This window comes from Scomber scombrus, chromosome 9 (assembly GCF_963691925.1).
Source record: "Scomber scombrus chromosome 9, fScoSco1.1, whole genome shotgun sequence".
Lineage (NCBI taxonomy): Eukaryota > Metazoa > Chordata > Actinopteri > Scombriformes > Scombridae > Scomber > Scomber scombrus.
Window position 1 is genome coordinate 22,043,776 of NC_084978.1, and position 26,410 is coordinate 22,070,185.

Sequence of the window (26,410 nt, forward strand, 5' to 3'; positions counted from 1 at the left end):
AAGCACCAGTCTAAGCCACCATCCAACCAGCAGCACAATAATATTTCTAACAATAAAAAGGACAAATGCTGAAACTATTACAATTATACCCCCGTTGCAAAAAACAACACAAATTCAAGCATTCCCACTGAAAAATGTTCTTCCTTCAAGACAAATCTTTTATTATTATATATTGTAAATGTCATGTTATTAATGTAATGTGTTGGGTGTAGGTATTTATTGAGATGTAGGATTGTCCGCACAGTCTCATTTCCTTGATTCCCTCCCAATGAAATGAGACCAGAGCCAGGGCTTGTGACTTTGTACTTGTGTGTATCTGTATTTAGAAAATGTGCAATAGATGTTCATCATCTTCCAATGAGACATTGGGAGTGTGAAAAATAAATATGTCCGGTTGCAAGCAGATATTAATACAATAATATCCTCTTAAGTGTCGACAATGCCTGTTTGTGGGTTTTTTTTTCTTTTTGCATTTCTTTGGAAACCATTTTTGAAGTAAGAGTTTTTTACATTGTATCTTTATAGTTGCTTGTGAAATCATTCCAGTAAACTATCTGTTAGAAATTGACAGAGTTTGTGTGTGCGTGTGTTTGTGTGTACTGAGATTTTAACAAGTTAAAGTCAATATATTGCGTCTTGAAATCATAATGGTTGTCATATCAAAATGTGCTTTAAATTGCAGGACTTGTCAATATAAAGGTTTATGTGTTAAGCCAGACATACAAATCCTCTGTAAATAAAAAGTAAAAAAAGAAACCATTTGTTAGTGTTGTTTGATAATGTTTAAAATCACTTTTGGCATTGATCACTAAGATTTTCAACCACTTGTAACCACATTTGTTTGGGGCTTTTTTGTTTTTTTCCCCTGCCTGTTGGTCTAAATGAGTATCTATTATGCATGTTTCCCCTTTTTGCTCGCTCTTGTCTGGGGGTTTGATTGCAGGATGTGTAAAATCTGCTGAGCGGGCTCTGGCACTTGGCAGGGCGCTGCCATAGTTGGGATGCCAGTCTGATCGGGCCTCGGGCGGGTTTTGTATGGATTAATCCGGCTGGAACGTGCAGGCTCGGTGCTGTCGGGCTCAAACAGAGGGTATTAAACAGCTGCTCCCAATGCTGTCGGCTCAGACGGATGTGTGGACACTGCAGGGACAGAGATAGGAGCCATGGCGTCGTTCAAGAAGTCCTTTGAGAGCCTGAAAGGCTCGAGCCAATCGGCAGCAAAAGGAGTCACAGACACTGCAGGTACAGAACTAAACCTAGAAGAAGCCACAGGGCCTAATGTGTAATGTGGTAGAAAAAAAGATACATTGTTCAACCCCAAATGATTACAATTCTTAAATGCATAGCACTTTAAAATCATAGAAGTTTAAAACATTCAGAAGAATTATTTATATTACAAGATCAAATCTTCCGAAGCAAAATGTAAAGTGCAAGAGCTTTTTCCTCCCTAAGTCGTTCACTGTAAGCTGCTGTGGTGTGTTTTCAGTGCAGGCAGCTCAAGAAGCTGTGCAGCAGGTGGCAGACTCCTCCAAAGACACCGCCAACACAGGTACAGTGCACACTCTGCTGCCCAGAGAGGCTTCATGAGTATTTCTTTTCGGCCGATAAGTGTTGACACAAGCAGACAGAGGACGTACATTACTTTGTTACCATATTAAATGTTTGACAGTTGATGAAAAAAAAGCTCCTAAAATTTCATATCTATAATATGAAGAAGTGATAGTAGATTTATTAGACTGGACTTCTTATAACGCTGTTATTTGACTTACATAACGTTATGTGTGATATTGGCTTTCAAAAATGAACTTGACTGAAAGCGACCTTAATTGAATCTGGTTTAAGAGACTGAATCCTCAAGATGTTACAGTAAAATAATAACCTAAACAAAATATGCATTGAATATTTTAGATATAAGCTGTTTCTTTAACAGATAGTTACTGAAGCTACAGTGCGTATGTGAGTTGATAATAAAAGGTTGTTAGTTTTGTTGCTATTCTTCCTGAATATTTCTTCTCTGTTTCCCTCTTTGAAGCTGCTCAAGAAGCCAGCAAACAGACTCAAGCAGCCATAGGAAAAGCTGCAGACAAGGCCACGGACTCCATCAAGGTGTTTGGACAGAAACTGGAGACCAAATGATCCCTAAAATATAAACTGTTCTAGCTAAAACTGGAGCCAACTTGTCTGGTTTAAGACAAGTAAATATGTTGGAATGGAAGCATGTTGGCATCCAGTCACCTGAAAAAGAAGATATATATCCAGCATATATATCTCCACACATTCCAAAGAAAAGCTCTATAAATTGTCTTTTTTTTCTTATTATCCTCTCACCTTTTTCCACTTGTGTTCATGAATTATTATATATATCATTACATGTGACTATTTTGGAAAATAAAAGGTATTGAAACTTGTTTCTCAGGTTTTAAGAATGTGATAACCTGCGACATACAGTAGATAACATTAACATTGTTAATAGCTGCTGAAGCCCTCCGTGTGTGATGCATCCTGTTTTGTTCTGTGGAGAGCACTCATCATTGAATCACCACAGTCATTATTACCAACACATTGCACAGAAGATGGCCTTTGGCAGCCTGATGGCTCCTGATGAGAATGTGATCAGAGCTATCTACCTTGGCCCCCAACAGCACACCTCCCTTCATCACACTATGTGGTTGCTAGGCAACAGAACTCAGTGGCAGCCAGGGATTGGTGGAGGCCTTTGAATTAATGGTGAGAATACTTCTGTCAGTACACAGTGTTCTGGCCAAGCTGCAGCCCACCGCTACATTACTGTACCAAGAAAGGGAAGATTCTCAAAATGAGAGAACTATAAACATCCTCGAGCCCACACGATTACTCGAGGCGAGCAGAATTACTGAGGCTCTAGAGAAATACATGTCGCAAAGCGGAAAGGTTGGAGGCAGGAAGGAGTATGAAATGTGGTGGTTCACAAGTGTGTGTTTGTGTGGGAGGTGTAGATCTGCCCCCTCCAGCAGGCTCCTTCAGCTGATATCCCCCGCTGTCTTTCATGCACTTTCACAGCTGCAGCAGAGCACTGTTTCTCTTAATATTTTACAAATTTCCTACACAAGACCATTTTACATTTTACCTAATTCTATGAGCCTGCAATGTAGTGGCTCTCAAAGTGGACCCCACTTTGAGAACCACTACATTTGGGTTCTTGAAATTGTTCTGGGGGGTCCGCAGCAAAATGGGAATCATTTATTTTCAGTATTATTTAATCCCTAAGTAGCGCAATATTTTGGTCATGTGTTTCATACACATTCTGTAATAAAACATTGAAAGTAAAAATCTTATCAGATTGGGGAGCCTTGCACAAAATCTCATCAAATTGGGGTCTGTGGTCTAATTTGTGTCAGTTTAGGGGTCCTTGACTTGAAAAAATTGAGATCCACTGCTGTAATGAGCCTCTGATGTCCTGCCTCCACAAAATAAATGTTGGTGTACAGGAGGTACCTTTTTAAAAATGTTTTCCACCTACTTTACATTTGGTCCTTGTTTTTTTGTTTTTTTATACTGAGAGTCACATACACACCAATTGTATGTATTACTTAAAAGCAGTGATACATTATTAAGTGAGAAATCCCACCTTTGCATATTTCACCCTCCCTCCACAAGCCCTCATCCTGATTACCTGTAGAGACATGAAAGTTTTTATTACCAATTAATGCCTCTTCTAAAATTTCTCATATCAATTCACATGTTTATCTCTCTGCACACAGTAGCCATTGTGTTGCTATGAGAACCTGGAGTTAATTACTATGATTTACTGATGATGAGAGGGCTGAACAGAGATTTTGTCGTTACATTACCACTCACTGCCAGAGCCCGACTGTGGTTTCCAGGGAAACTAGAAATCTGAAGCTTTTCAATAGACACAGCCACAGCTTAAAGAGCGAGGATTGCCTGAGATAGATTCTTCTAGAGACAAACCTTTGGGCACTGCAATAAGTATCAATCAACAGGGGGGATATATGGACAGATGAGGGTCTCAATCAGCGGTGAGATTTACGACGTTTGACCTAAATCTGTGAGAGAGTTATGGAGAGACTTCAGTCTGACTTGGACTGCTGAGGTATGTCTGTTACTCGTGATCTCCCACAATTTGTATTATTGTGTTTGTTTTTATAGTTCACATTAGAGAGGAACGCTGAATTCTTGTGCATGCTCTTAGTGATTGTGATTATGCTTAAAAACAGAAGTTAAATATATACTATGTGGATCTATTTTAGGGTAAAATGCAAAGAGAGAGATGATTACAATATCAGACATAAACACAGTAAGATGTTCGAAGTAATCTAAAATTTGATGTTTAAAATGCAGTTTAATCACATGTTTGATGCTTGTAAGTATCCCAGTTTACAGCCATCTAATACACTTAATTCAGCATGTGATTAATTTCTCTCAAGTAGTAGCAGTGACGTAACAGTTGGTTACATATCAGTGTTTGGATACTTGACATCCATATCATATGAGAGAATATTTTTATCACAAAAACAAACCATCGTTTTGTCTTCCACTCATGCCAATGGTGTTTTTGTAGTTACTGATTACAAATTGCACGAACAGTGTGTCAGTGCTGTGTTATCTCCTGCAGGTACGTCTACCACTTTAATGCAGAAACAGAATGGGAAGTCTTAAGGATGAGATAAGAGGTCTCAAGGAGGACCACCAGTCTTGCGAGAAGACAGATGATGGCGAGCATCCAGGCAACTCAGATGGCACCGCTGTGCCCGAGGCACCTAAGATAAACACCAGTCAAGATTCAACAACTCAAGAGGACTATCAGCCAAAACTACACATGAATACCAGCTATGTTGAGGAGAGTGGTGGAGATCCAATGTCCAAAGATCAGGTGCTTTCAGGAGGGGTTTGTGACCAATCAGACTCTATACGAGTTACAGACTGTACACAGGCTGATGCCATCACTCTGACACAACAACCTGAGGCTGATAAAACAACATCACAACACAATGAGACAACAGTGTCTAATAAGTTCCTGCGTGATGGAGATGCCGAAATTCAGAGGGAAAAGTCTAAGGAAAAAAACATGGATCAGGAGACAGAAAAGGTGGCAAAAAATGGGAATATCTCAGTGCCTGTGCCATCAACTCCAGACCCCTCTGACCCATATTCCCCTGCACCTTTCGGGCAGCACCACATGCGCACGCAGGTCAGTCTGGAAGTGGTCCAGTGTTGCTCCGCAGCCACTAGCCCCATGACGCCTCCTGAAGGTGGACATTCCTTCTTCTTCCCCAGCTCTTTTGGGAAATCCGAACCTGTGGGTACAGATACTAAAGATGCTGAGCTACAGGTGGGTCAGCATGTGGAGTTCTGCTCTGTCGCCACGTCCCCTATGACCCCAAAGACGCCCTCAACCACAGCTTTCCCAGAGCTTATCGGCAGAGAAACAGTGCAGAAGGAGGAGAAAGTGAAAAAGATTGAGGGGCAGGGTGGGAGCGACCAACAAGAGAGTTTACCTATGACAAAAAGTTCAGCAGTGGCAGAGTCAGAGATAAGTGGAGCTTTGAAATTTACCACATCAAAGGAGCTGACTGAAGTCTTCAGCTGCCCTGCTGCTGGGTTAACAGATTCACAAGTACATCTTAAGGATAGTAATCACCAGTGTAAGCAGCAGAGGATGGGAAGCATGGACCAAGATATTACTATCCTGGTGACCCACTATGGCAACACTGAGGAAGAGGAGGGAGAGAAGACTGAATCATCTTTTTATACCATTGAGCCAGAGATGGTCAAGATAGATGAATTTGAGGAACTTGGAGAAAACAACAGTAATTTAAAGAAAGAGGATGCAAAGGAAATGATCTCGGCAGAAACTGTTGAACCTGATCAGATACAGGTCACCTCAAACAAAATCAAAACTGAAGGAAACTCTGTTTCTGCTGGTGACCAACCAAAAACAGATGCCAAATCTGAAAATTTAGAGGTCAAAGAAGAAAAGGATGCATGTGACGAGTTGAAAGACAGTTCAGTGACACGGTGTCCTGTGCCTGAATCTCCAGCTCCCTTTGGTTGCCACAACATCCGCACTCAGGTGAGCCTGGAGGTGGTGCAGTGTCAGTCTGTGGCAACCAGCCCCATGACCCCTCCTGAGGGGGACCATGCTTTCTACTTCCCAAGCTCTGTTGGGAGATGTGGGGGTGTGGATGCTGAGCTGCAGGTGGGTCAGCAGGTGGAGTTTCGTTCTGTTGCAACAGCGCCCATGACCCCAAGAACACCCACGACTATGACTTTTCCTGAGATCAGAAAGGAAGCTAGCATAGAGGAGAAGATAGTGGAGGTGGAGGAGGACAAAAAGGAGCAAGTGGGCACAGAGAAAGTTGAGGAAAAAGAGGAAGCACTTAAAGAGGAGGAGAAAGTAACTGAAGAGAAAAAGGTGGAAGCAGCTGTGGAGGAAAACAGTGAGGAAAGAAATGGCAATGAGAAAGATGAGGAAAAATGTGAGGAGCCGGTGCAGGAAGTGAACTGGGATGACAAAGGGATGACATGGGAGGTATATGGGGCAGTGGTGGAAGTGGCTGTGCTGGGCTCAGCCATCCAGAAACACCTGGAGAAGCAGGTTAAGAAAAAGAAGGAGCAGCCTTCCTTGCCTCCCCCACCTCCGCTCAACCCCGCTGCCATACCCCTCATCCCAGAGCCCACCCAGGGATGTTCAGGTTCAGGTAAAGGACGGGCAGGGAAGAGGGGGGAGCAGGATGGGAAGGTGAGCCGACGCAGAAGAAACCCCTTCCGCCTACTGATGGAGAATGTGCAGCAGCCACATTGTTGCTCCAGAGCTCATACCACTGAGTGACATGTAAATCATGTCAGAAGGTAACAAGTGGCTGACTTAGAGAGAAAAATCTGTGCTGGAAAATCACATGACGACTACATCTGATCTACAGTACCCAGTAATTCAGTGCATTCACTGGTATACTGGACTTGAAAGTGTGAGACACAAATCACCACCTCACTCAAGGCAGAGTAAGAGGACAAAAGTCGTTTCTTTTTTTTTTTCTTGCATCAATCTGTTCAACAAATTTCCTGTGACTTCTTGCCACACAGACTGGCAGATTAACAGAGTCCACATTTGGAAAAATGAGGGTGTTATATTAATGACATCATTAGCTCTTCTCCATTCAGTTATCCCCTGAGTCATTTTAGATGTTGATGCTTTTTTTATGCACCTCAGAAAATATGAAGCCATGGCAACGAGCTATCCCCCTGCTGGTTGCTTACGAGCTTAACGCAGCTCGGACAGAGAAAGATGATAATGGAGTTATAGTTTTTGATTTAGATTTATGACTTTGCGGTCAGATATTTTGTTGCAGGTCATTTTGTTTAGGATGTGTGGGAATTTAAATTGATCGAAATATTTTCTTGATTTGTGTGTGAAAGGAGTGACTATCATTAGTGCAAGTGTTTGTATGTTTCATGTTCTGCTTTTAGATTTGGGACAATGCTTTGACTTGTTTGTATTGTGAAAAGTATGAAAATGTACTTATGACAAGAGCACAATCATGATCATTCGAGAGTCATTCCTAGTTATTGTAATTTAATGCCATGATTAGTGATTTTGTTGTAAATTACGCGATACAAATCATTTTTAATGTGTTTTAATCCAGAGGTTGTTACAGTTTCAGTGATGTTAGTGTTCACACGTTGATTTCATAAAATTGAGATAAAATCCACATTTTAAATTTAGTTTATTTACAGATTGCACTTGTGATACATTCATTTAGATGTCAGTATGTTTTCAATCTGATTCTTGTACAGGCTCACTAACTGACACTGCATGAGGTTTGATTTCAGAAACAAGTATCTCAAACCCAAGGCAAACACTGGCAAATGCAACATGCTTAATATTTATCCTTTTTGGTAGTCATTACAATTAAGGATTTCATTCTTGATTTTTTAAATAGTCACACAGGCTGCATTTGTAATCAGCATTGTATGTTCACTTAACTTATAATAGTTTATTTCAAAGCAAATCAAACCGTTTTTAAACCATTGCTTCGTATATTAATAAAAAATAAAGTGATTCATGTGTGCAACAAAACTATGTTTTGCTTGTTTTCACATAGAGGTTTTTTATCATTTTTATTAACTGTATGTGAGGATTGTTATAAATGTGTAGTTTGAAACTTTGGGAAACATGTTTATTGGCTTTCTTGCCAATTAAATCAGAAGATCAATTCTACTCTTATGTTTCTACACTAAATATAAAGCAACATCCAGAAGGCAATCAGCTTAGCTTAGCTTAGCTTAAAGACAGGAAATAGGTGGAAACAGTTATAGCCTGCCTGATTTTTAAAAATGTTAAAACAGTCTTCACACTTGTTAAGCTACACTAATTGTACACTAATCTATAGCTTCATACTTGAGCGTGGTTTCCATTTTTTCATCTAACTCTCAGCAAGTGGAAAGGCAGTATTTGCCAAAAGCTTCCCTTTAATTGTTTAACAAACAAAACAGTTCTCAATCAACACATCATTACATTGCTATTATTGCAGAGTAACACCTCACATTTTGGTTGTCCTTTTAGTTTAAACTTGAACTGAATCTTTAGACTATTCATCATTTTATATGCTGTGAATCTTGTGCATAATCCATACTACAATCTAAATAACACATTGGTACAGAGCAGAAGGCTTTTTGAAAACACAAGGTCTTCATCCAACAACATTTACATGTTTGACTGGCAATTTGGTTAACCTGATTAAGAAGAAGTGACATTTGTCCATCTGAGGCCTCTGGTCTGTGTCTTCATATGATTATTTCAATCACAGATCTGCAGTGCTGAATGCAGGGTTAACAAAACCCACATGAACATTGTTGGAGGCATTCTTCTGGCCCCGTTGGGCCAGCGCTGCACCCAGAGGTTCAATGTATTCAGCTGACTCATCTTCCTCGTCCTCCTCCTGGATCATAATGAGGAGCAGACCAGTTTTAAAATTAGACCACATTCTAATATTCACAAGTACAAATGAAGATGAGTTGTAATGTAGCCTCACCATGATGGTTAGTGGATCCTTTACAGACATGGAAATGGTATCACTGTAGTCCAGGGAGTTGAGGCTTCAATGGGAAAGGGATCAAAGTAATACATTTTGTAAAATTAATCATTTGAGAAAGGGAGTGTTCAGGTTTTTCATTTGGATAAAAGTCACATGGCATTGCTGGGAGCCTAAAAACAACACTCACAACTTGCTGTAGTGAGCACACTGTGACAAAACTTTCAAGTTTATTAACCAGCACTGATAGAGTCAGTCACCACAATTGCCATCAACAGATGGAGGAGATAGTCAGGGGGAGGTTTTCTTTACCTGACTTTGTCTACATCTGAGCTCTCTTCATCTAAGTCCAGGACCAGGGCTGTGTCGTAAATGAGGTTGAGTACAGGGTTAGCCCTAGAGTGTAACACGGAGAGAAAAATAAGTCCTGTTATTCATTCATTCTTAAGTTTTTGTTAATGAAGATGCTGTTGTCTCCTCACCCCTCCATGGTGTACTTGTTGGTTCCAGGCACCACAGGACCACTTTTCTGGTTGGCCTCAGCATGAGATACAGAGTTCATGGCTTTGGCTGCCTTTAGCTTCCTCTTGTAGCTGTAGAGTGAAGTGAGTTGATAAGTAAAACAGACACAATACCTCTCATAAATGTTTTTCATATTTATATCCAAATGCGTTTCTTACTTTCTGCGAGTGCACACCAGTGAAGTGGTGAGGACAGCCAGCACGATGATGAGGCCTCCCACCATCCCCAGCAGGATGTACAGCCCAGGGTCCACTTCTGAACTCTGCGTAGTAGAACCCCCCTGAAACACAAGAAAGAAATCTTAAAACACCTGATAATAAAAAATGTTTTTATCTTTATTCGTGCATGAACAATTTGATCATATTTCAAACATGAAGACAGTTGAAGACCAACACCTTGCTACTCTGTAACTCCACCTGCCCACAAATTCTGATTATTATTAAAGGACAATACGATTACTTTGTGCCAATAAACATAACCATGCTTTGATAGACCAACAATTTTGCGGATGTTGCTGAATCAGAAGAAAATGATATCATCCTAATCTGATAGTCATCAAATAAAATGAGGCTTACTCTCTTACAAACTTCACAAAATCAAACAAAAAGGCTTGAAAAGTTAGTTTTGTCTTGTGTCAATGAGCAAATAAAATCAGTTTAAATTACTCTGTGCTGTTAATTGACCAAAAGTACTACTGAATCCTATTTGTTTAACCATTCTCCTGATTAACGAGTCTGTTCAGCTGAACATGTCTTAAAGGCTGGCAAAAAGAAACCACTGCAGTTATCAACAGTGTTACTTGCTTTGATTTAGTTACACTTTGAGATCATTTTCAGAGACTCAATGTCCCAGATAATACAAAATCTCTTCTGGTAAAATTATGCTTCAGCAGCAGTGAGAGAAGAAATGCTAGAAATCTACTGCAGAAAGTCACAAGGGTCATGTATATACTGCTTTATTTAAGGTATGAATTAGGTGCAGCTAGGATTCACTACACAAGAAAGATCAAAGCTTTCAGAAAATAAAACTGCTCATACTTACGACGTACACAAGACCCAACTGTCCCAGTATAGGGAAATGTTCAGGATCAGAAAGCATCTTTTCCACTTCATTAGAGGCGAGAGCAGTCCCATTGGGAAAGACAAAATATGACAACATGATGCAGCCACCCGTAGTCCTGAGAGAGGGACACAAATTACTTAAATACAAAAATTAAGCTAAATTAACAATTTCAACATTTTAAGAGTTGTGTTGCTACAATTATTATCTACTATTATCAGTACATATTTCACCCTCAACAATAGGATTGTTTAGAGGAACACTAGCACCACCTAGTGAACAAAAACAGTCAATGTGTTCAGGTGAAAACAGCCTCCAATAATTTATGATCTGTACTTGTGTTTATAAACTGTGTAATTGAAATTTAGAGATAATCTCATAAATGACTTGCCTGGATTCATCAGTATTAGTGTCGGGATCAATTGAAACAACTTGAACAGCCGCCTTGGTGGCAACAGAAAGCGCCCTGGAAATGTAGAAATGGGAGAAAATACCAGGTTAGATTTAACTAAACACAAGTTAGAAAAACGTTTTGTCTTCTGTCATCAGACGCAAACTCTCAGAAATTGAACCAGATTATTAAAATACATTATAGCATGATGATATGTACCTGACGATGTTAGCCTTGTCGCTTTCAACTTCAGCCTTGGATCTTACAAATCGAAGTTCAACTCGATATGATTTGTCAACTGTGAAAATCTGCAATATAGAGAGAACAGAAATGTTGACACAGGCTGCAGTTTACTGTCTGCCTGCTGTTCGCAGTCGCATGATTTCAGTCACTCACCTCCAGTAGGGTGCTGGTGGCGAGGCCGCCGGAATCAACTGCCTTTATTGCTACCAAATACTTCCCTTTCAGTGTCACGTCAAGCGCTTTGGTAGTTCTGCGTAAATGTGGAGAAATCATGAGTGTGGCTGTAAATGCCAGAGTTTGTGATAAAACCCAAACACGTGTTTAGACCAGAATGAATTATGGCAGCATGATGCTGATGAATGACTTTGTACTCACTGAATCATCCCAATGTAATTGTCCTTTTGCTGTGTGGTGACAGCCTCAAACAGCACCCCCTCATCACTTGTGTGGTTGTTGCTGTTTTCAAAATGCACTGATGTTACTTCAAACTCAATCTGTCTATTTACTCCTGAATCACGATCTGTAGCCTGAAAAGAACAAGAGACAGAAGCAGAATGTCCACACAGATATCTATGACAAGCTGAAATCATGTTAGGTATTTGAATTGCAATCATACTCACAGTGACTTCTGCAACTGAAGTCCCCTTGTTTGCAGTTTCTGACACCACAACTAAAGTCCAAAGAAGGAAAATCATTATTAAAATGTAAATGCAGTTTAATAAATCTTAGATTATTGACAATCAAAATGACAAAAATGACAAATTCAGCCCTAAAGATGGCTGGCTCTGAAGACTTGCAAATGTGGCCAGTGGTTCCCAATATAAGGGTTGGGAACCTCCCAAGATGAATATGAGGGATCACCAGACAATTTATAGGACAGGGGGGGAAAAACAAAAATGTGTAAATGCAAGTTAACAGATCTATTTCTACAATATATCTCTCTATGTTGAAAGCTTGTAAGCAGACTATGAGCTAAGACTGCTCTGTCAAGATCCTCTAATTATTTTGTTGTTGTTATATGTTGTTTTTCGTGAGAATTTCTGGATTTTGTCATAAAACAAAATAGTATTGAAATCAAATATGAGATACATATGTGAGTTCAAGTTGTCAAATAGGTTGGTAACTGGGGAAAAAAAGTTACTTACAATAAACAGAATTTCTGAAGATGAATTCTGGGGCGTTGTCGTTGATGTCTTCGATGTTGATCACCATTACTTCTGAAATGATCCCAAGAAAAACACAGTGAAGTGACTTGTGTGTGGGATGTGTGTTTGTAGGTCTGTATTTGAGTATTTTCATGCGTTTTGCTGATTATACTTGATTGCTGACCTGTATTGACACTGCTATTCTCTCCTTTCTGTGTGTTCTCGTCCACCACCCGAGCCTCCACCAGCACATCCTTACATAGTTCATAATCCAGCGTTTCCTCTGGGTTGAGTCTCACCTCCCCTGTTGGATCCAGGATAACGTAGTCACAAGGAATCACGGAGCCGTTGCAATTGCATTTGATGGATACCAGCTCAAAGATCAGTGAGTGATCTCCGTCTTCGTCCTCCGCTTCGAAACGCCCAATAGCCCCAGTGATGGTGGTGTTCTCTTTCACTGTCACAGGCTTAGTGGGAAGGAACACTGGCCTTTCGTCATTCACATCCACCACATCCACCTCTACCTTCACTGTAGCTTTTTCCTGCTCCAGATCTGAGGCTTCCACCGTCAGGGTAAATTTATTGCGCGCACTCTCGTAGTCCAGCTCGATGTCCGGGTCCACGGTGATGTTCCCTCTGTAACCCGACCCCTCTTGGAAGGTGCGAATGATAAAACTGCCAAAATTTCCATCAGTGATACTAAAAGAGATGCGGTTAAAGTCTTTGCTTTGGTCCAAATCCTCAGCGAAGACAGAACCCACAAATTCACCTGATTGGATAGAAAAATAAAATGAATAACTTAACACCAGCTTTGAAGACTTGAAAGCTCTTTGCAAAGTGAAATACTGACCTTTTTCTCCTTCTTTAACACTGAATTTGTAAGAGGACTCTTTAAATATTGGCTTGTTGTCATTGACGTCCTGCGATGCAACAAAAGTAAACACCAGTCACATGCATTAGTAGCATCACAGCACCAATATTTGGTTACAAGACTTACCTCTACATTGATGGTAACGTTGACCACGGTGGACAAGGGGGGAGTACCCTTGTCTGTAATATCAATTTGGAGCTTGATCCTTCCGTTCAACTCTGGGTTCATGGCTTCACGGTCTATTTCACCCTTGTTTTTCAACACTCCGGTGTCAGCGTCAATGGTGAAGTTATCACTGTACTCGCTTGGCACAATCTTAAACATGATTTTGCTGTTGTCTGTATCAGGGTCATCAGCATCAGTAGCCTATTCAAATGAAATAAGGTGGAAGAAAGATAGGTAAAGATAGGTATTTATATATATGGGTCAATGACGTATAAGGATTTTCAACAACTCAATTTTAAATAATAAAAACAAGCATATCTAATGCAGTAGTTCAAACATTCAGAATGCTGTGTACCTGACAATTCATATTACAATTTGAAAGCGATTTTAGTGGGTTTTTTCAAGATTAATTGGCACTGGCCTGAAAAAAAAGTCATTTGGTGCGACCATGATTCATCTTGAAATGTCTTATATAAATAAAAGACCATCATTTACAAAGATTTTAAAAAAAAATTGCAAATACTTTGTTTCCAAACACTTTATATTACTGAAAACTTGTAAAAAAAAAAAAAAAAAGATGTGAAGCGTGTTAAGTAAATTAATTTATTTCAAGATGAATCGTGGTCGCACCACATGACTCTTTTTAAAGGCCAGTGCCAATTAATCTTGAAAAACCTACTAAAATCACTTAATTTCACATTTATAATATGGAGCTTCAGGTACACAACATTCTGAATGTTTGAACTACTGCATTAGATATGCTTGTTTTTATTATTCTACAATTGAGTTGTTCTAAATCCTTATACGTCATTGACCCATATATAGATCAGTCAAGATCTTCCACACCAAACAACTGTTGGCACAATGTTGAAAGAACATTATTGTCTAAAATATCACTGTATGCTTGTTGGATAAAAAATGTGTTTAGTTACAACTACCAAACCATTAAAAAGTGGCAGCTTTTACAATTTCCATCTACCAAAGTTAAATACAGTCATATATTCTTCATTTGAAACCTGTTGATTTAGGTTTGTAACAATGTATTGATACAAAAAACCAAGAAAATAAGATGTTACCTCTATCTTAAGTTCAAAAGGTTGACCCTCCATAACATATTCCACATAAGAGGCTCTGGCGGGGACAGGCTTGTTGTCATTGATGTCAATGATGGTGATCTCCAGCACTGTGGTACCGGGTTTTCCATCCGTGTCGGTGGCCTGCAGAGTTGCTGAATACAGAGCTCTGACCTCGCGATCCAACAGAGCTTGGCTTTTCACGTAAACTTTGCCCGTATCTCGAACCACGTCAAAATATCTAAGTCTGAAAGGCAGATACAACCTGTTCAGTGGTGTGTCTATGCATTCAAGTAACCAGAATAACTGTTAGGTTTAAGTGTAGAATTACATGCTGTCTGGTAGAAGAGTGTAGTTGATTTTGCCTTGATCCATCGTGTCAGGATCCTCAGCCTATGAAAAAAAAACAACAACAATGTTTAAAGGTTTCTTGCATGCAATTCCAGAGTGTCTAAGTAAAACTTTGGGCAGAAGACCTACAATGATGGTGGCCACTTCTGTCCCATCAGGAGAGTTCTCAGTCACATTCAACTTGTATGTATTTTGGGGGAATTTGGGGCTGTTGTCATTGATGTCCTTGATCTGAATAGTAACTGTGGCAGTGGTGCGGAACTCAGGTTTTTCTTGATCTTCAGCAATCACCTGCACCATAAGACAGAACACAACTCAGACTGGTCAAACACTTCAATAAAATCACAAATGTAATGAAAAAGATAAAAGGAGTTTCTAATATTATTATCACAGTACCTGTAAAACCATTTCATGTATTTTTTCAAAATCCAGTTCTTGAGGCTGCTTGACCACAAGCTGAACAATGCTTTTTGTTGTGGTAAATGAAGGCTCCACAGAAAACACATCCTTGTAAGGCCCGCCCAGGGTTAGTTCAGTACGTACATACTATGAAAAGACAGATTTTTAGCACTTATTATACATACTTTACAGGGAAATGTATCTTAATAAAGAATGTTCTCAATTGTTGGAGTTTCGTTTGTACCCTATCCAGATCTCTGACGGTCATGTCGATGGGAATAGACCCCAGCGAGTGCTCGGAGACCTCTCCTGTGAAGTCCCTCGCAAGCACACAGGAATCGTCTTCTGAGCCTGTGCACTTGTAAAACTTTGGTGGATTGTCATTGATGTCATCAATGTTGATCTGTACTTCTGCAGTGGTACTGGCCAGGATCCCATCGATGTTTGGTTTGGACTCAGTTGCCTAGAATAGAAGAATTTCAACATAACTCATTTCCTGTATTCCTTTTCTCCCTCATCTTGTTTTTTTTCAGTAAATGTTTTGTCATAAATGTTTTGAGGTCCTCAATGAGGACGGTAATTTCAGGACATCAATTTAAATCTCCAGAAGGGATTTTGCTTTGGTTTGTCTGTTAGTGGGACTGGGCACTCTAATCTAATTTAAGTTGTTATAACTTAGGTTCAAGAACCTAATTAAGTGTCTAAACCTGTTTTGTCTTAGCTCTTATAACCCTTTTACACAAACATTCTCTGTACTCTGTACCCACTGAGGCACAACGTTACACACATTATACAAGATGGATAAAGAGTGGCACAAAGTCAAATTAGAACTGTTAGTTAAATTATTAGATCAGGTGAAAATTGCTGTAAAAAAAAAAAAATCTACCTTCACAGTCAGAGTAACAGTGTCACCAATAATTTCTCTGTCAATTGCGGCATGCACAGTTATGACACCATCATTTGAGATTGTAAACAGGTCACCTGGGGATGAGGAATCTGTGAAACAACGGGAAGAAAACAAAAACCTTTCTTACTCACTCCCTGCAAACAACATTTTTAAAAAAAAAATCATTATTATTATTATTATTATTGAGGCTCACTTTCAATGCTATAGGCCATAATATCATTGATTCCCAGGTCCTGGTCGATGGCGGTCACTTTAAACACAGACGTGCTCTGCCAAACAGAAAGAACATTTTCTGAAATCAGATGAATGAGTTGAGTCTCCTTATTTACACATAAACATTATAGCGACTCAAAGCAGCGATACTGTCTGTAGATTATAAAGCAAAACATGAATTTCAGTTAACACTTTGAATATTAATATGAATCCAGTTAAGTATCTTTTCCACTAATTACAATCCATCAGCACTCACCACAGGAGAATTCTCCTCAACTTTCCCTATGTAGGGAACATTGATGAACACTGGGTCAAGGTTTGGAACATCCTCGACATTAATAAAGGCAAAAACATAATTTGACTGGAATATAATTTGACTTGAAGCACAGCTGCCTCCAGAATCCTGTTGTGAGACACACAAAGTTGTTGAAATTCAAAAATGTTGTCCTGCTTGTACAAGAGGATCTTGCTTGCTTTCTCAGTTAAGATAAAATGACTGACATTACTCATACATATATTTCTGATTCATTTAAATGTATAGAACCGGTAAATGAAATGCAACTGAACTAAAAAACATGCATGACAGTGTTTTTTTAAATAACAAAAAGTGGTATTTAAATGTAGCTCTTAATTTGGTGGAATAATCACTAAGTGAGTAAAAACAGATTGAACTTTGACACGATTGTCTTGTTTAAATATCATTTTGTAACTATCAATTGCATAACTAATATCAAATAAATCACTTGTAGGATTAGTTTTTCTTTACATTCACAAGAGGACACATTAAAGCCCAATCCATTTTTGATATTAATATTGTGGTAAATGTTTACCAGCTCACAGACCAAAAGGTTTTGCTGTAAATGTTATAGCATGCTTCTCAGTCTACTTTGAAATGAATTACTAATTATTATGAATTCAAGTTTACCTAAGTGAACTGTTTCATGTGGAATAGTTCAACATTTAAATACACTTTTTAAAATGTATTGTCAAGTGTCAGAAAGATGATTGATACCACTCTTCTGGTAATTTGCTAGCTTAGCTTAGCAGAGAGGGTGAAAGAAAGTAAGCAAAATGTTGAACTTACTCATTTGGCAGATGCTTTTGTTCAAAATGACGTACAAATGAGGTAGAACTTTTGTTTAAAGAATTGCTATTGCTTTACAACTATTGCTTTAAAGATTTAAGGAACCTTGACATTGTGTTTAAGGGACGATGATCAAGGCATCTATGCCAGTAGTTCCACTATTCTTGCTTGTGTAATAATCTTAAAACTTGAATACGATTTTGAAAAAAGAAAATGTGTAAATGCTGCTTACAGATGCCTTAATCCTCAACCGATAGAAAGTGCTCAGTTCAGCAAAATCTAGATGTCCTTTCAATGTGACAAACCCGTTTATGTCTCCAATAGCAAACAGACTGGCTCCCTCAGGTGGAGTAACCTAGAAGACCACATGTAAAAGATAATGTTAGTAACATCCACGGGAGATAAGAATGTAATATTGAGTTACATGATTTACAAAATAAACTTACTTCAACAATGCTATATTTAACCACACCGGCATTTCCAGTGTCTGCATCTGTTGCCTGCACCCTAAACAGAGAAGCATTTATCGTGGTATTCTGAAAAATTGGATAGGAAGAAAAACAACAGGAAATTAAACACAACATTCCCTCTCAGTATTAACAACTGTTTTGTTGTAATTTTGACATACACACTTCAACACACACACACACACACACACACACACACACACACACACACACACACACACACACACACGTAAAAAGGTCACAAGAATCAAGCAATGAAGGAACTTAAAGATGTTTGACTCACTTCTGGGACTTGTTCTTCGTACGAAGGCTGCATAAATTGGGGTTTGTTGTCATTGGCATCGTTTACTATTATCGTTATTGTTCGTGATACCTGAAAGACAATGCATGATGCACTCTGTGAATATAATGAACAAACTGATGTGGGATTGATGATAAAAGCAGTCTCAAGTGTTACTCACAGTATTGGGACCATCAGAGACAGTAACTCCAAGATCTATTGTTTGGGTGGCCTAGAATAATAATGATAATAATAATAACAATAATAATAATAATAATAATAATAATAATAATAATAATAATAATAATAATAATAATAATAATTATTATAATAATAATAATAATAATAATAATAATAATAATAATAATAATAACAGATAAAACACATACACAACCAAAATTAAGTTATGACAATTGAAAAGTCTCTCCATATCACACCATACCTCTCTATCTAGTGGCCTCTCGATCAGTACTTCCCCAGTATGTGGATCAACGGTGAACGATGCCGCATTGGGCCCAGTGAGTGCATAAGTTAGTGGGTCATTTTCTGCATCACTTGCGTCAATAGTAAACGCATGTTGACCTATGAAAACAACATCAGTGGAACATAAATGTTTGCTATATAAGTTGAATCATAATAATGTATATCTGAAATAAAAGCTGTTTTCAATATTTTACACTTAGATACCTTTTACGAGGTCTTCACACACTGTCACAACAACAGTATTGATTACAGGACTGGTATTTGCTGTAGAAAGACACAATTTGTAAATGTTAAGAAGTAGTGTAAAGACATAATGACAAAGTTATGAGAAAAATAACAATATACACTCACCGTTAGCGAAGCTGATAAGACACAACAGTAGTATGCTTCCTGTGATCCCCTCCATGTCTGCACCAGAAAATACAAAGACATTTTATAACAATTAATTGACTCTAGGGACCATGATTGTCTGTAATATTTCATGTTAATGCATAAAGCAGTTGTTGAGATGTTTCAGTGTGAACCAAAGTGGACTGAGCAACGCTGCCATCCATGGAGCCATGTGACTCATACAGCTAACAATTATAATAATCTTTTAAGTGCCAACTTCTCACATATGAGGCTTTGCTGCTTCTCTGTTACTGCAAGTTCAATATTTTTTGGTTAAATGACTTTTGGTTGGACAAAAGAGGTCACATTGGGTTGTGAGAAATTGTGATGGGCAGTTTTTATTACATTTAACAGAGCACCACTAAACAATAAATTGATTATGAATCAAATTAATCATTAATTGCAGCTCTACTTAAAAGGTTTTTTAAAAAACCCTGCTGTAATTATAAGAGAATCTAGAACTTTTAATTTTTTACGCTTATATAGACAATTTGGTTAAATATACCATCACTGATAATAATTCCAAAACATTACATTTCAGCTTTAGATCACAACCAACAAATAACACTGTGAATGTTGTTTATATAGGGTAGCAATGAAGTACATACTAGGTACCTACTGGTATGTTTAAAGGAAAAAGCATGGGGAATAAGGCGGTAACAGATATTGTGTGTTTAGGAGGGACCTGGAAGTAAGACTGCTAACATCATTAAGAGTAATTTCAATGTAACCTCCTTGAAGTTGCTTGAAGGGAATCACACAGGGTGAAAAAAACATTTTCCCTGATTTCTGTGGGTTGAAATCTAACAGCATGTTGCACTTTTGGCCACACTCAAATCAGCAGTATCATTACAGGTGTTCTGCCCCTGGTGAAAACACCTGCTGTGACATCACTGAGTAGGGTGGGGCAAGAGTTGTCGTAACATGCTGGAAAGTGTCAGTACAGAGATAGAGACTGCGTCATTTCTCTGCCCAACAAGATTAAGTTTTGATTTCCTGTTTGATACTCATGAAGCTACAGGTTTGCTACAAGAGAAGCAGGCATGATTAGACGAAGACCTGCATGAACTAAAATGGTGTTAAATCTGGCTACATCTTGTTTTCCAATGTGAGCACAGAGAAAGCAGCAAAGAAACCTCTTAATGAAACATGGGCAACATGTGAGATAATTCTGAGTCTGAGGAAAGTTTTTGAATTTTGCCTTACTTTCACTAGAACAACAAGAGAAACCCCTTTAATGTCACACTATAATGAAATCAATTTAAGAGGTAAAAACAACTGAAATTAAACTTCAACAAACCAAAATCAAGTTGCACATTTCACAGTGAGCACCTCAGTCTGATTTTACATTCATGATTCAGTTTGAAGATTTTCTATTTAACTTTTCACTTTTTTGGGGATTTAAGGAACCCTGAATCTATATGGATGAGTTTTTGTATGAATGATTTAAAGTTTTTAAGGGTTTTGTCACTAGTCCCACCATTTGTACTTAGAGACAAAAAGTTTGAATCTGGCTTTTGGTTGGTTTTCGATTTTAATATGAATCTATCAAAAGTATAGGCTATATAAGTATCTTACAGCCATACAGATATTTTACCACGTCACATCGAAGAGATCAACACATATATTTCCTGTGTCTTGTTTTTATTAGCATATTTAAGCACACATATTTCGAGGAGACCTAGATTTGTTCTTTTTGAGATAGTTACTACAATCAATCAAACACCACACTAAAACTTTAAAAAGGTCAATCTTATTTAAAAAGCAGCGCTCAGACTTACCTGACAACATTCACAGAGGGCTTCTGATGTCTGGATGAGACCTTTGACTCTTGTTCCTCCTAGTGATTATCGTTTCAAAGCTGTAAATATAAATGATTAACACATGGAAGAATCACACAGCCAATAAAACGTCAGTAAACCTTCTTCCTGTGTTTCTAGTGTAGCTCCCCAAAGAAACCCAAAGGCATCTTAATAATTGTAAAAAGTGATGTAGATCAACTTCACAAAATGTAAAATATCCAAATGTTTGCTCTCACACATGGCGACCTTTTGGCTGTGTCGTAGTGAAAGACAAAGTCCTCACTCCATGATTGGTTGGCCAGCTCTGTCACAAGGACTGCGTGGCACCGTGCCATACTGGGTCACTAATGTCCATACCAGAACCCCAAGAGAATCTGAATTGCTCTTTTGTTTGAATGGGTGCTCCTGTCGTCATGGTAATAACAGCAGCCGCTTTGCATGAGTAGAGGCCTTTCTGAAACGTGTCTCATCAGAACCAATCAGTGGACCGATGCCTTTTTTCAGAAAGCACAGATCCATGTACCTCCCTAATGAGCTCTTCCCAATAAAGCCCTCCTCCCCTTTCGGCCTTCAGTCCTAATTAAAGGCTTCACACAAAGAATGATCTTCTCTGGTGCCCACCGGCTTCATTCACAAACAAGCACTTTTGCCTCAAAACAAAAGCACAGCACTCCACCTCAGACAGAACATATTTGTCAGTATATTTCATTCAATTTCCACAGTTTCAAATGTGGTCTGACTCATGAAAACACACTTGGAAATCCAATATGTAAGTCACAAACAAAGCAGTTGTTATACAGATCTTCGGATTTTGAGAAGAACTTTTGATGCCCAAAAATTAAAAAGTATTTTTTACTCATTGAAAGATACTCAGCTGTTATACTAATTGTACTAAAGAAAAATAGTCATTTCAGAGTGGACCAACAATGTACAATGAGAGCTAAACGTCAGCAGTGTTAATGCTGATGGGGATGTGGTTTTGCAGGTATTTGCCCAAACACTTAAATATTGGAGAAATTAATAATTTTGAACTGATAATGGTAAAAAGTCAAAACTACAATAATGTTTCCTGAGGGGGGCATGTGTGTCTGTACCAAAATGTCATGGCAATGCATCCAGTGGTTATTAAGATGTGTCCTTGTGACATTCCTGTGTTGTAACTATATATTTTTTAGGTTTGTTAAATTAAATAAGCAACAGAAGCAAAAAAGAGAGTAAATGATTTGCCCCAGTTTTGACCAGAACTGACATCTTGAGCATGAGGATTTCGCCCTTTTAAAAATATCAAATAACTACTGATAAACTGATCTAGTTCTTTATAATCTGCAACATTTAAAACTTGAGCAGTCTAATCCAACTACATTAGTGGCAGAGAATAAAACCATGAATTAGTTGTGTGCCTCTTTTGTGTATAAAAAACAGGATTATGATGCTAATGTGATCACTTGGCCTTTTAATGTGTCACGTGTCGAAAAAAAGTATCAAAGTGGGTCAGAGTGGTAAACAGAAGGCTCTGGATTTATGGGGAATTATTGAGTTAGCTGAACAGAATATGTGACTTTTCATGAAGGGGTAAACAACAACCTTATAAACAACAGGGATATAATCATACTGTATGATAAAAAATAAAATCAGTGTGGAAATGAATGGCATTCCGGACATCTGCTCCTATAATCTTATCCAATTAGACTTTGGTTTACAATTTACAGTTTGAACACAACACTGCCAGAAAAATATAATTGGTGTATTGGCAGGAAAGTATAATAAAAACACACTAAAGAAGTTCCAGTAACCTGAAACCTACGTATGTAATAAAGCTAGAGTCAATCAGGGTGTTGTCTTTCCAAAACCAGGGTGACAAAGTAAATCCTGATAAGTAATGACACAGACTCACTAAGCAATTTTAAAAAACACACCTTTGTGGTGAGGAGGGACAGAAGTAATTAAACACTTATGCCAAGTTGCCAACATTGCCTGGACACAGACCTTTGAATCCACCTGCTCCACCAAGTTTGGCATCAGGCCAGTGCCAACACATCAACATGTTGGAAGGATCTTATATTGCCTTACTTTTTAGGGTTAGGAGCTCCTACATTACACACATTTGTGCCTCTAATTTTTCCCCTTTTTGTTCACTTCTTTATTATTTGTGTATTTGTTTTGTCTTTCAGTAATCATGAGCATTATCGTTTTGTTTTGGAAGAATTTCATTTGTGCTAATGTATGTTTTATTCCTCATGACTGAAGACATCTGTCTTTCTGGCTTTTTTGGAAGGGAATTGTTGAGTCTTAGGGTACAGGAAGAAGAAAAACCCTTAAAAATTTAACTTCAGACTGAACACTGCATACTGAAGGCTCTAGCTGCTCGGCAGGACTGAACAAAAGGAGGTCTCATGTAGAAGTAAACAAAACGTTTCTTTATGGTTCCTCTTTTCTTATCAGCATCATAAACTGAGTTAATATGTATTTATTTTAATGTGCCTGTAGAATCTTTTACAGTTGAATATAAAATTATATTTTACAAGAGATGCTATTTTGACTCCTCATATTAATCCTGCAAGATGTCTATTCTAAAGTCAACATTACTGAAGAACAGATTAAATTACTCAAACCTGTACCAGGGGACAATTTTGGAGTATTTGTACTTGTCATTACTTTTATCTCTGGGTACTTTATATTTCTATTCCACTTAAGTCACGAGGGAAATTCCATACTTTAAATGGCACTATATTACTTACAAAACCAAATATGACATATTCAACTTTCGAACAGCATATGAAGTTAGGTCCACATGGATCAGCTACAACATAACATTGTTTATTTGTGACAACTTGTTGATTAGTCCAGTCTGTATAATGAGTACTGTCACTTTTGATAATGTAAGTGATGGTGTAATAACTATAATAATAATAAGTAATAATAAGTTCTGTACTTTTGTAGTATTTTGAATGCAGGACTTTTATTTGTATCACAGTATTTTTACACAGTTGAACATCCTGAGTATTTCATCCACCACAGTTGAGGGTTTTTTTTTCTCCTCTTTTCACTAAATTCCCAGAATACAAATTAACGCTTTTCATAGGCGACCCTGAACTTTCGAGGCAGACTGTCACTTTTTTTCTGTCCATTACGGTAAAAATGGCAGCATGGAGTGTGCTCTCTGCTCTGGAAATACGCAGAAATGGGGGGTGTAACAGGGAACCGCAGAAACCCAAAACAACCGTGGGGCCGGGTTGCCATTTCCAAAACGAAAAAGTGGCGAGTACGGAAATAATCTGGGGGGTTTGAAAGCCATAAACCCGCTAAACAAACACACAGGGTTCTCTCATACCGTAAGGATCTGATGTTTAGCACCTTTTTTTACAGCAGTGGTGAAATCCACGGAATGTTCCACACGGGAACAGCTGACCAGAGGATGCCGCACTTAGCCTAACGAGATGTGAACATTACAAGGGAAATAATGAGTGATCAGATGTTTGCATATTAACAATCAGGTAACACCGCTGCTCCTCTTGCTGTTGCTTGTGTCTCGGTTGATTTTGGGAGATTTGCGGTGCATGTTTACGGGAGATGCTTAGACGGGTTATTAGGGCTGTCATCTAGCTCATCCTCCAGCCCCTCCTTGTTTTGCTGTTACCAAGTGCGATGTTGTAATGTTTACATTTAGCCTATGTTGCATACCACTGCTCCTCTCCTTAGTCAGCTTTAAATTAGGTGCACAGTTTTGGATGCATTCAGTGTGCTCTCCCGCTTTGCAGTGAAGCATTCACACCCGGCGAATACATAATTTATTAACTCTTACTGGACAAATTGGGCCTGAGAGGGATATATACTGTATCCATATAGGACCTAAAATTGATTCATAACCAGTCTAGTGTAACATCGCAGGAAACTTTTACAGCTGCATTTTAAAAAACATAGCTGAAGAATTTCGTATAACAGCTGATGAAGGATGTTTGCTCACTTGATCATTCAAGTGCAATATTATATAACCGCCTGGGTAGTCTACAGTAGGACACTGTGGCCTCTGGTGAGAGAGAGAGGAGAAAAAACAACAGACTGTGGCTCACAGTGGAGTTAAGGAACTAAACAGTGTGCACTGCAAAATAAACACTTACTGTATGTTTTCAGTGGAATGGATCTTATTGATTCAAGTGCAGTTGGTCTAAATTGAATACTTGTGTTTTTGTAGGGACCCAGTTTGACACAGGAGAGATGCTTTAGTTGGGAAATTATCAAAGTGTTCAGGTCGGTGATGTATGCTTAAATGTAAGTGTTACACCACAGTCCTCATTAGGAAATCTCTGTTCGCAAGATTATTTAAAGTGACTGTCTGTGGCGGAAGAGTGTTTAGGCTATACTAAAAGTAGCAACCCCATGATATAAAAGCCCTCCTCAATGTACCAGTATCAGTAATAAAATGTGCCTAGAGTATCACCAGACCAAATGTTATAATGCTGAAAGGCCCAATTCATGTTATCATATGGAGTATTATTGGATCAATAATAGTATGCAGTTTTAATGCTTTATTTGCTTGGAGTGGAGATACATTTACTACTTTATATCAATCTATAAGAATGCATCATATTTTATGAACTGATCTTTATGTTTAGTTTGTAAAAACTTAGTAACTGTAGTTTTTTACTGTAGTATGTTTTAGCACTCAAGATATTTATTGGCACTCCAGTTATACAAGTACAATAGTGTGTTTGGCTGGAAGGCTCCATTACAGTTGAAACAATAAATAAATATGTATAAATATGCATATAAAATATAATAGCAAAATATAAAGGCAAGACAAAATATATAAATATACACATTTTTGAAAAATAAATATAATATACAGAATCAGTGAATGTAAACTCTATAGAAATTATAGAAATTGAACTAAAGTACAGTACATGAGTAGATGAACATGGTATATGTTCCATCATTGATGACTGACTATTACCGTAAAAAGCACTGTATTGCTGTCTAGAGATAGCAAGATACAGACACAATAGCCCTACTTTCCCCCTCTCTCATTGGATCATAATTAAAGTCCCCTGCCACTAAAAAAATGTTTTCTTCTTTTTCCTACCATTGAATATTTAAGAGTCACTTATGTATGTGTAGAGTTTGACACTAGAAGGCTGTTACCACATTGATCAGCTAAAAGCACAGCATTTTTCTATGCTCATTTAAGTTCAAGCAGTGGTCTATGAACAGGATTTGTGACATCACAAATAGTTTGAAAACAAATCGTGGTCCAGTATTCAATTTACATACACAGCTATGTAGCCTGCTGTGCACATACATGTACACTGAGAATAGATTTTACAGTGAAGTAGGAGATATCTTTTTTAAGGAGGCAACTGAACTTTTTTGTAGGAAAAAAAAAAGACAGAATTAGACACACATTATTGTTCAAAGAAGATTGTCTGGAGGGTATCTTTATAATAATGTTTTTGGGCCTCTCAGGAAGCTTTTTGTTTATAAACTACAAGTAACAAGCTGCTTGTTTTGATACATTGTTGTCATTGTCTGGCTGTCT

General features: G+C 38.2%; 1 protein-coding gene across 1 annotated transcript; it reads right to left on the minus strand.

Annotated features, from left to right (window-relative positions):
• Positions 1 to 8,753: 8,753 nt before the first annotated feature.
• On the minus strand, positions 8,754 to 20,924 carry cdhr2 (cadherin related family member 2). Its single transcript, XM_062425287.1, has 31 exons — positions 20,857 to 20,924; positions 19,037 to 19,093; positions 18,890 to 18,949; positions 18,645 to 18,784; positions 18,384 to 18,434; positions 18,206 to 18,295; positions 17,902 to 17,991; positions 17,688 to 17,810; positions 16,628 to 16,774; positions 16,352 to 16,427; positions 16,138 to 16,247; positions 15,496 to 15,714; positions 15,249 to 15,398; positions 14,982 to 15,143; positions 14,833 to 14,894; positions 14,505 to 14,748; positions 13,390 to 13,629; positions 13,243 to 13,312; positions 12,577 to 13,161; positions 12,393 to 12,464; positions 11,868 to 11,917; positions 11,623 to 11,774; positions 11,401 to 11,497; positions 11,224 to 11,312; positions 11,005 to 11,079; positions 10,596 to 10,731; positions 9,713 to 9,834; positions 9,515 to 9,625; positions 9,345 to 9,428; positions 9,033 to 9,096; positions 8,754 to 8,939 (listed from the first exon to the last, which is right to left on the minus strand). Exons 1-31 carry the CDS (start codon positions 20,864 to 20,866, stop codon positions 8,802 to 8,804), a joined length of 3,876 nt encoding a protein of 1,291 aa, XP_062281271.1. The 5' UTR covers positions 20,867 to 20,924; the 3' UTR covers positions 8,754 to 8,801.
• Positions 20,925 to 26,410: the final 5,486 nt, after the last annotated feature.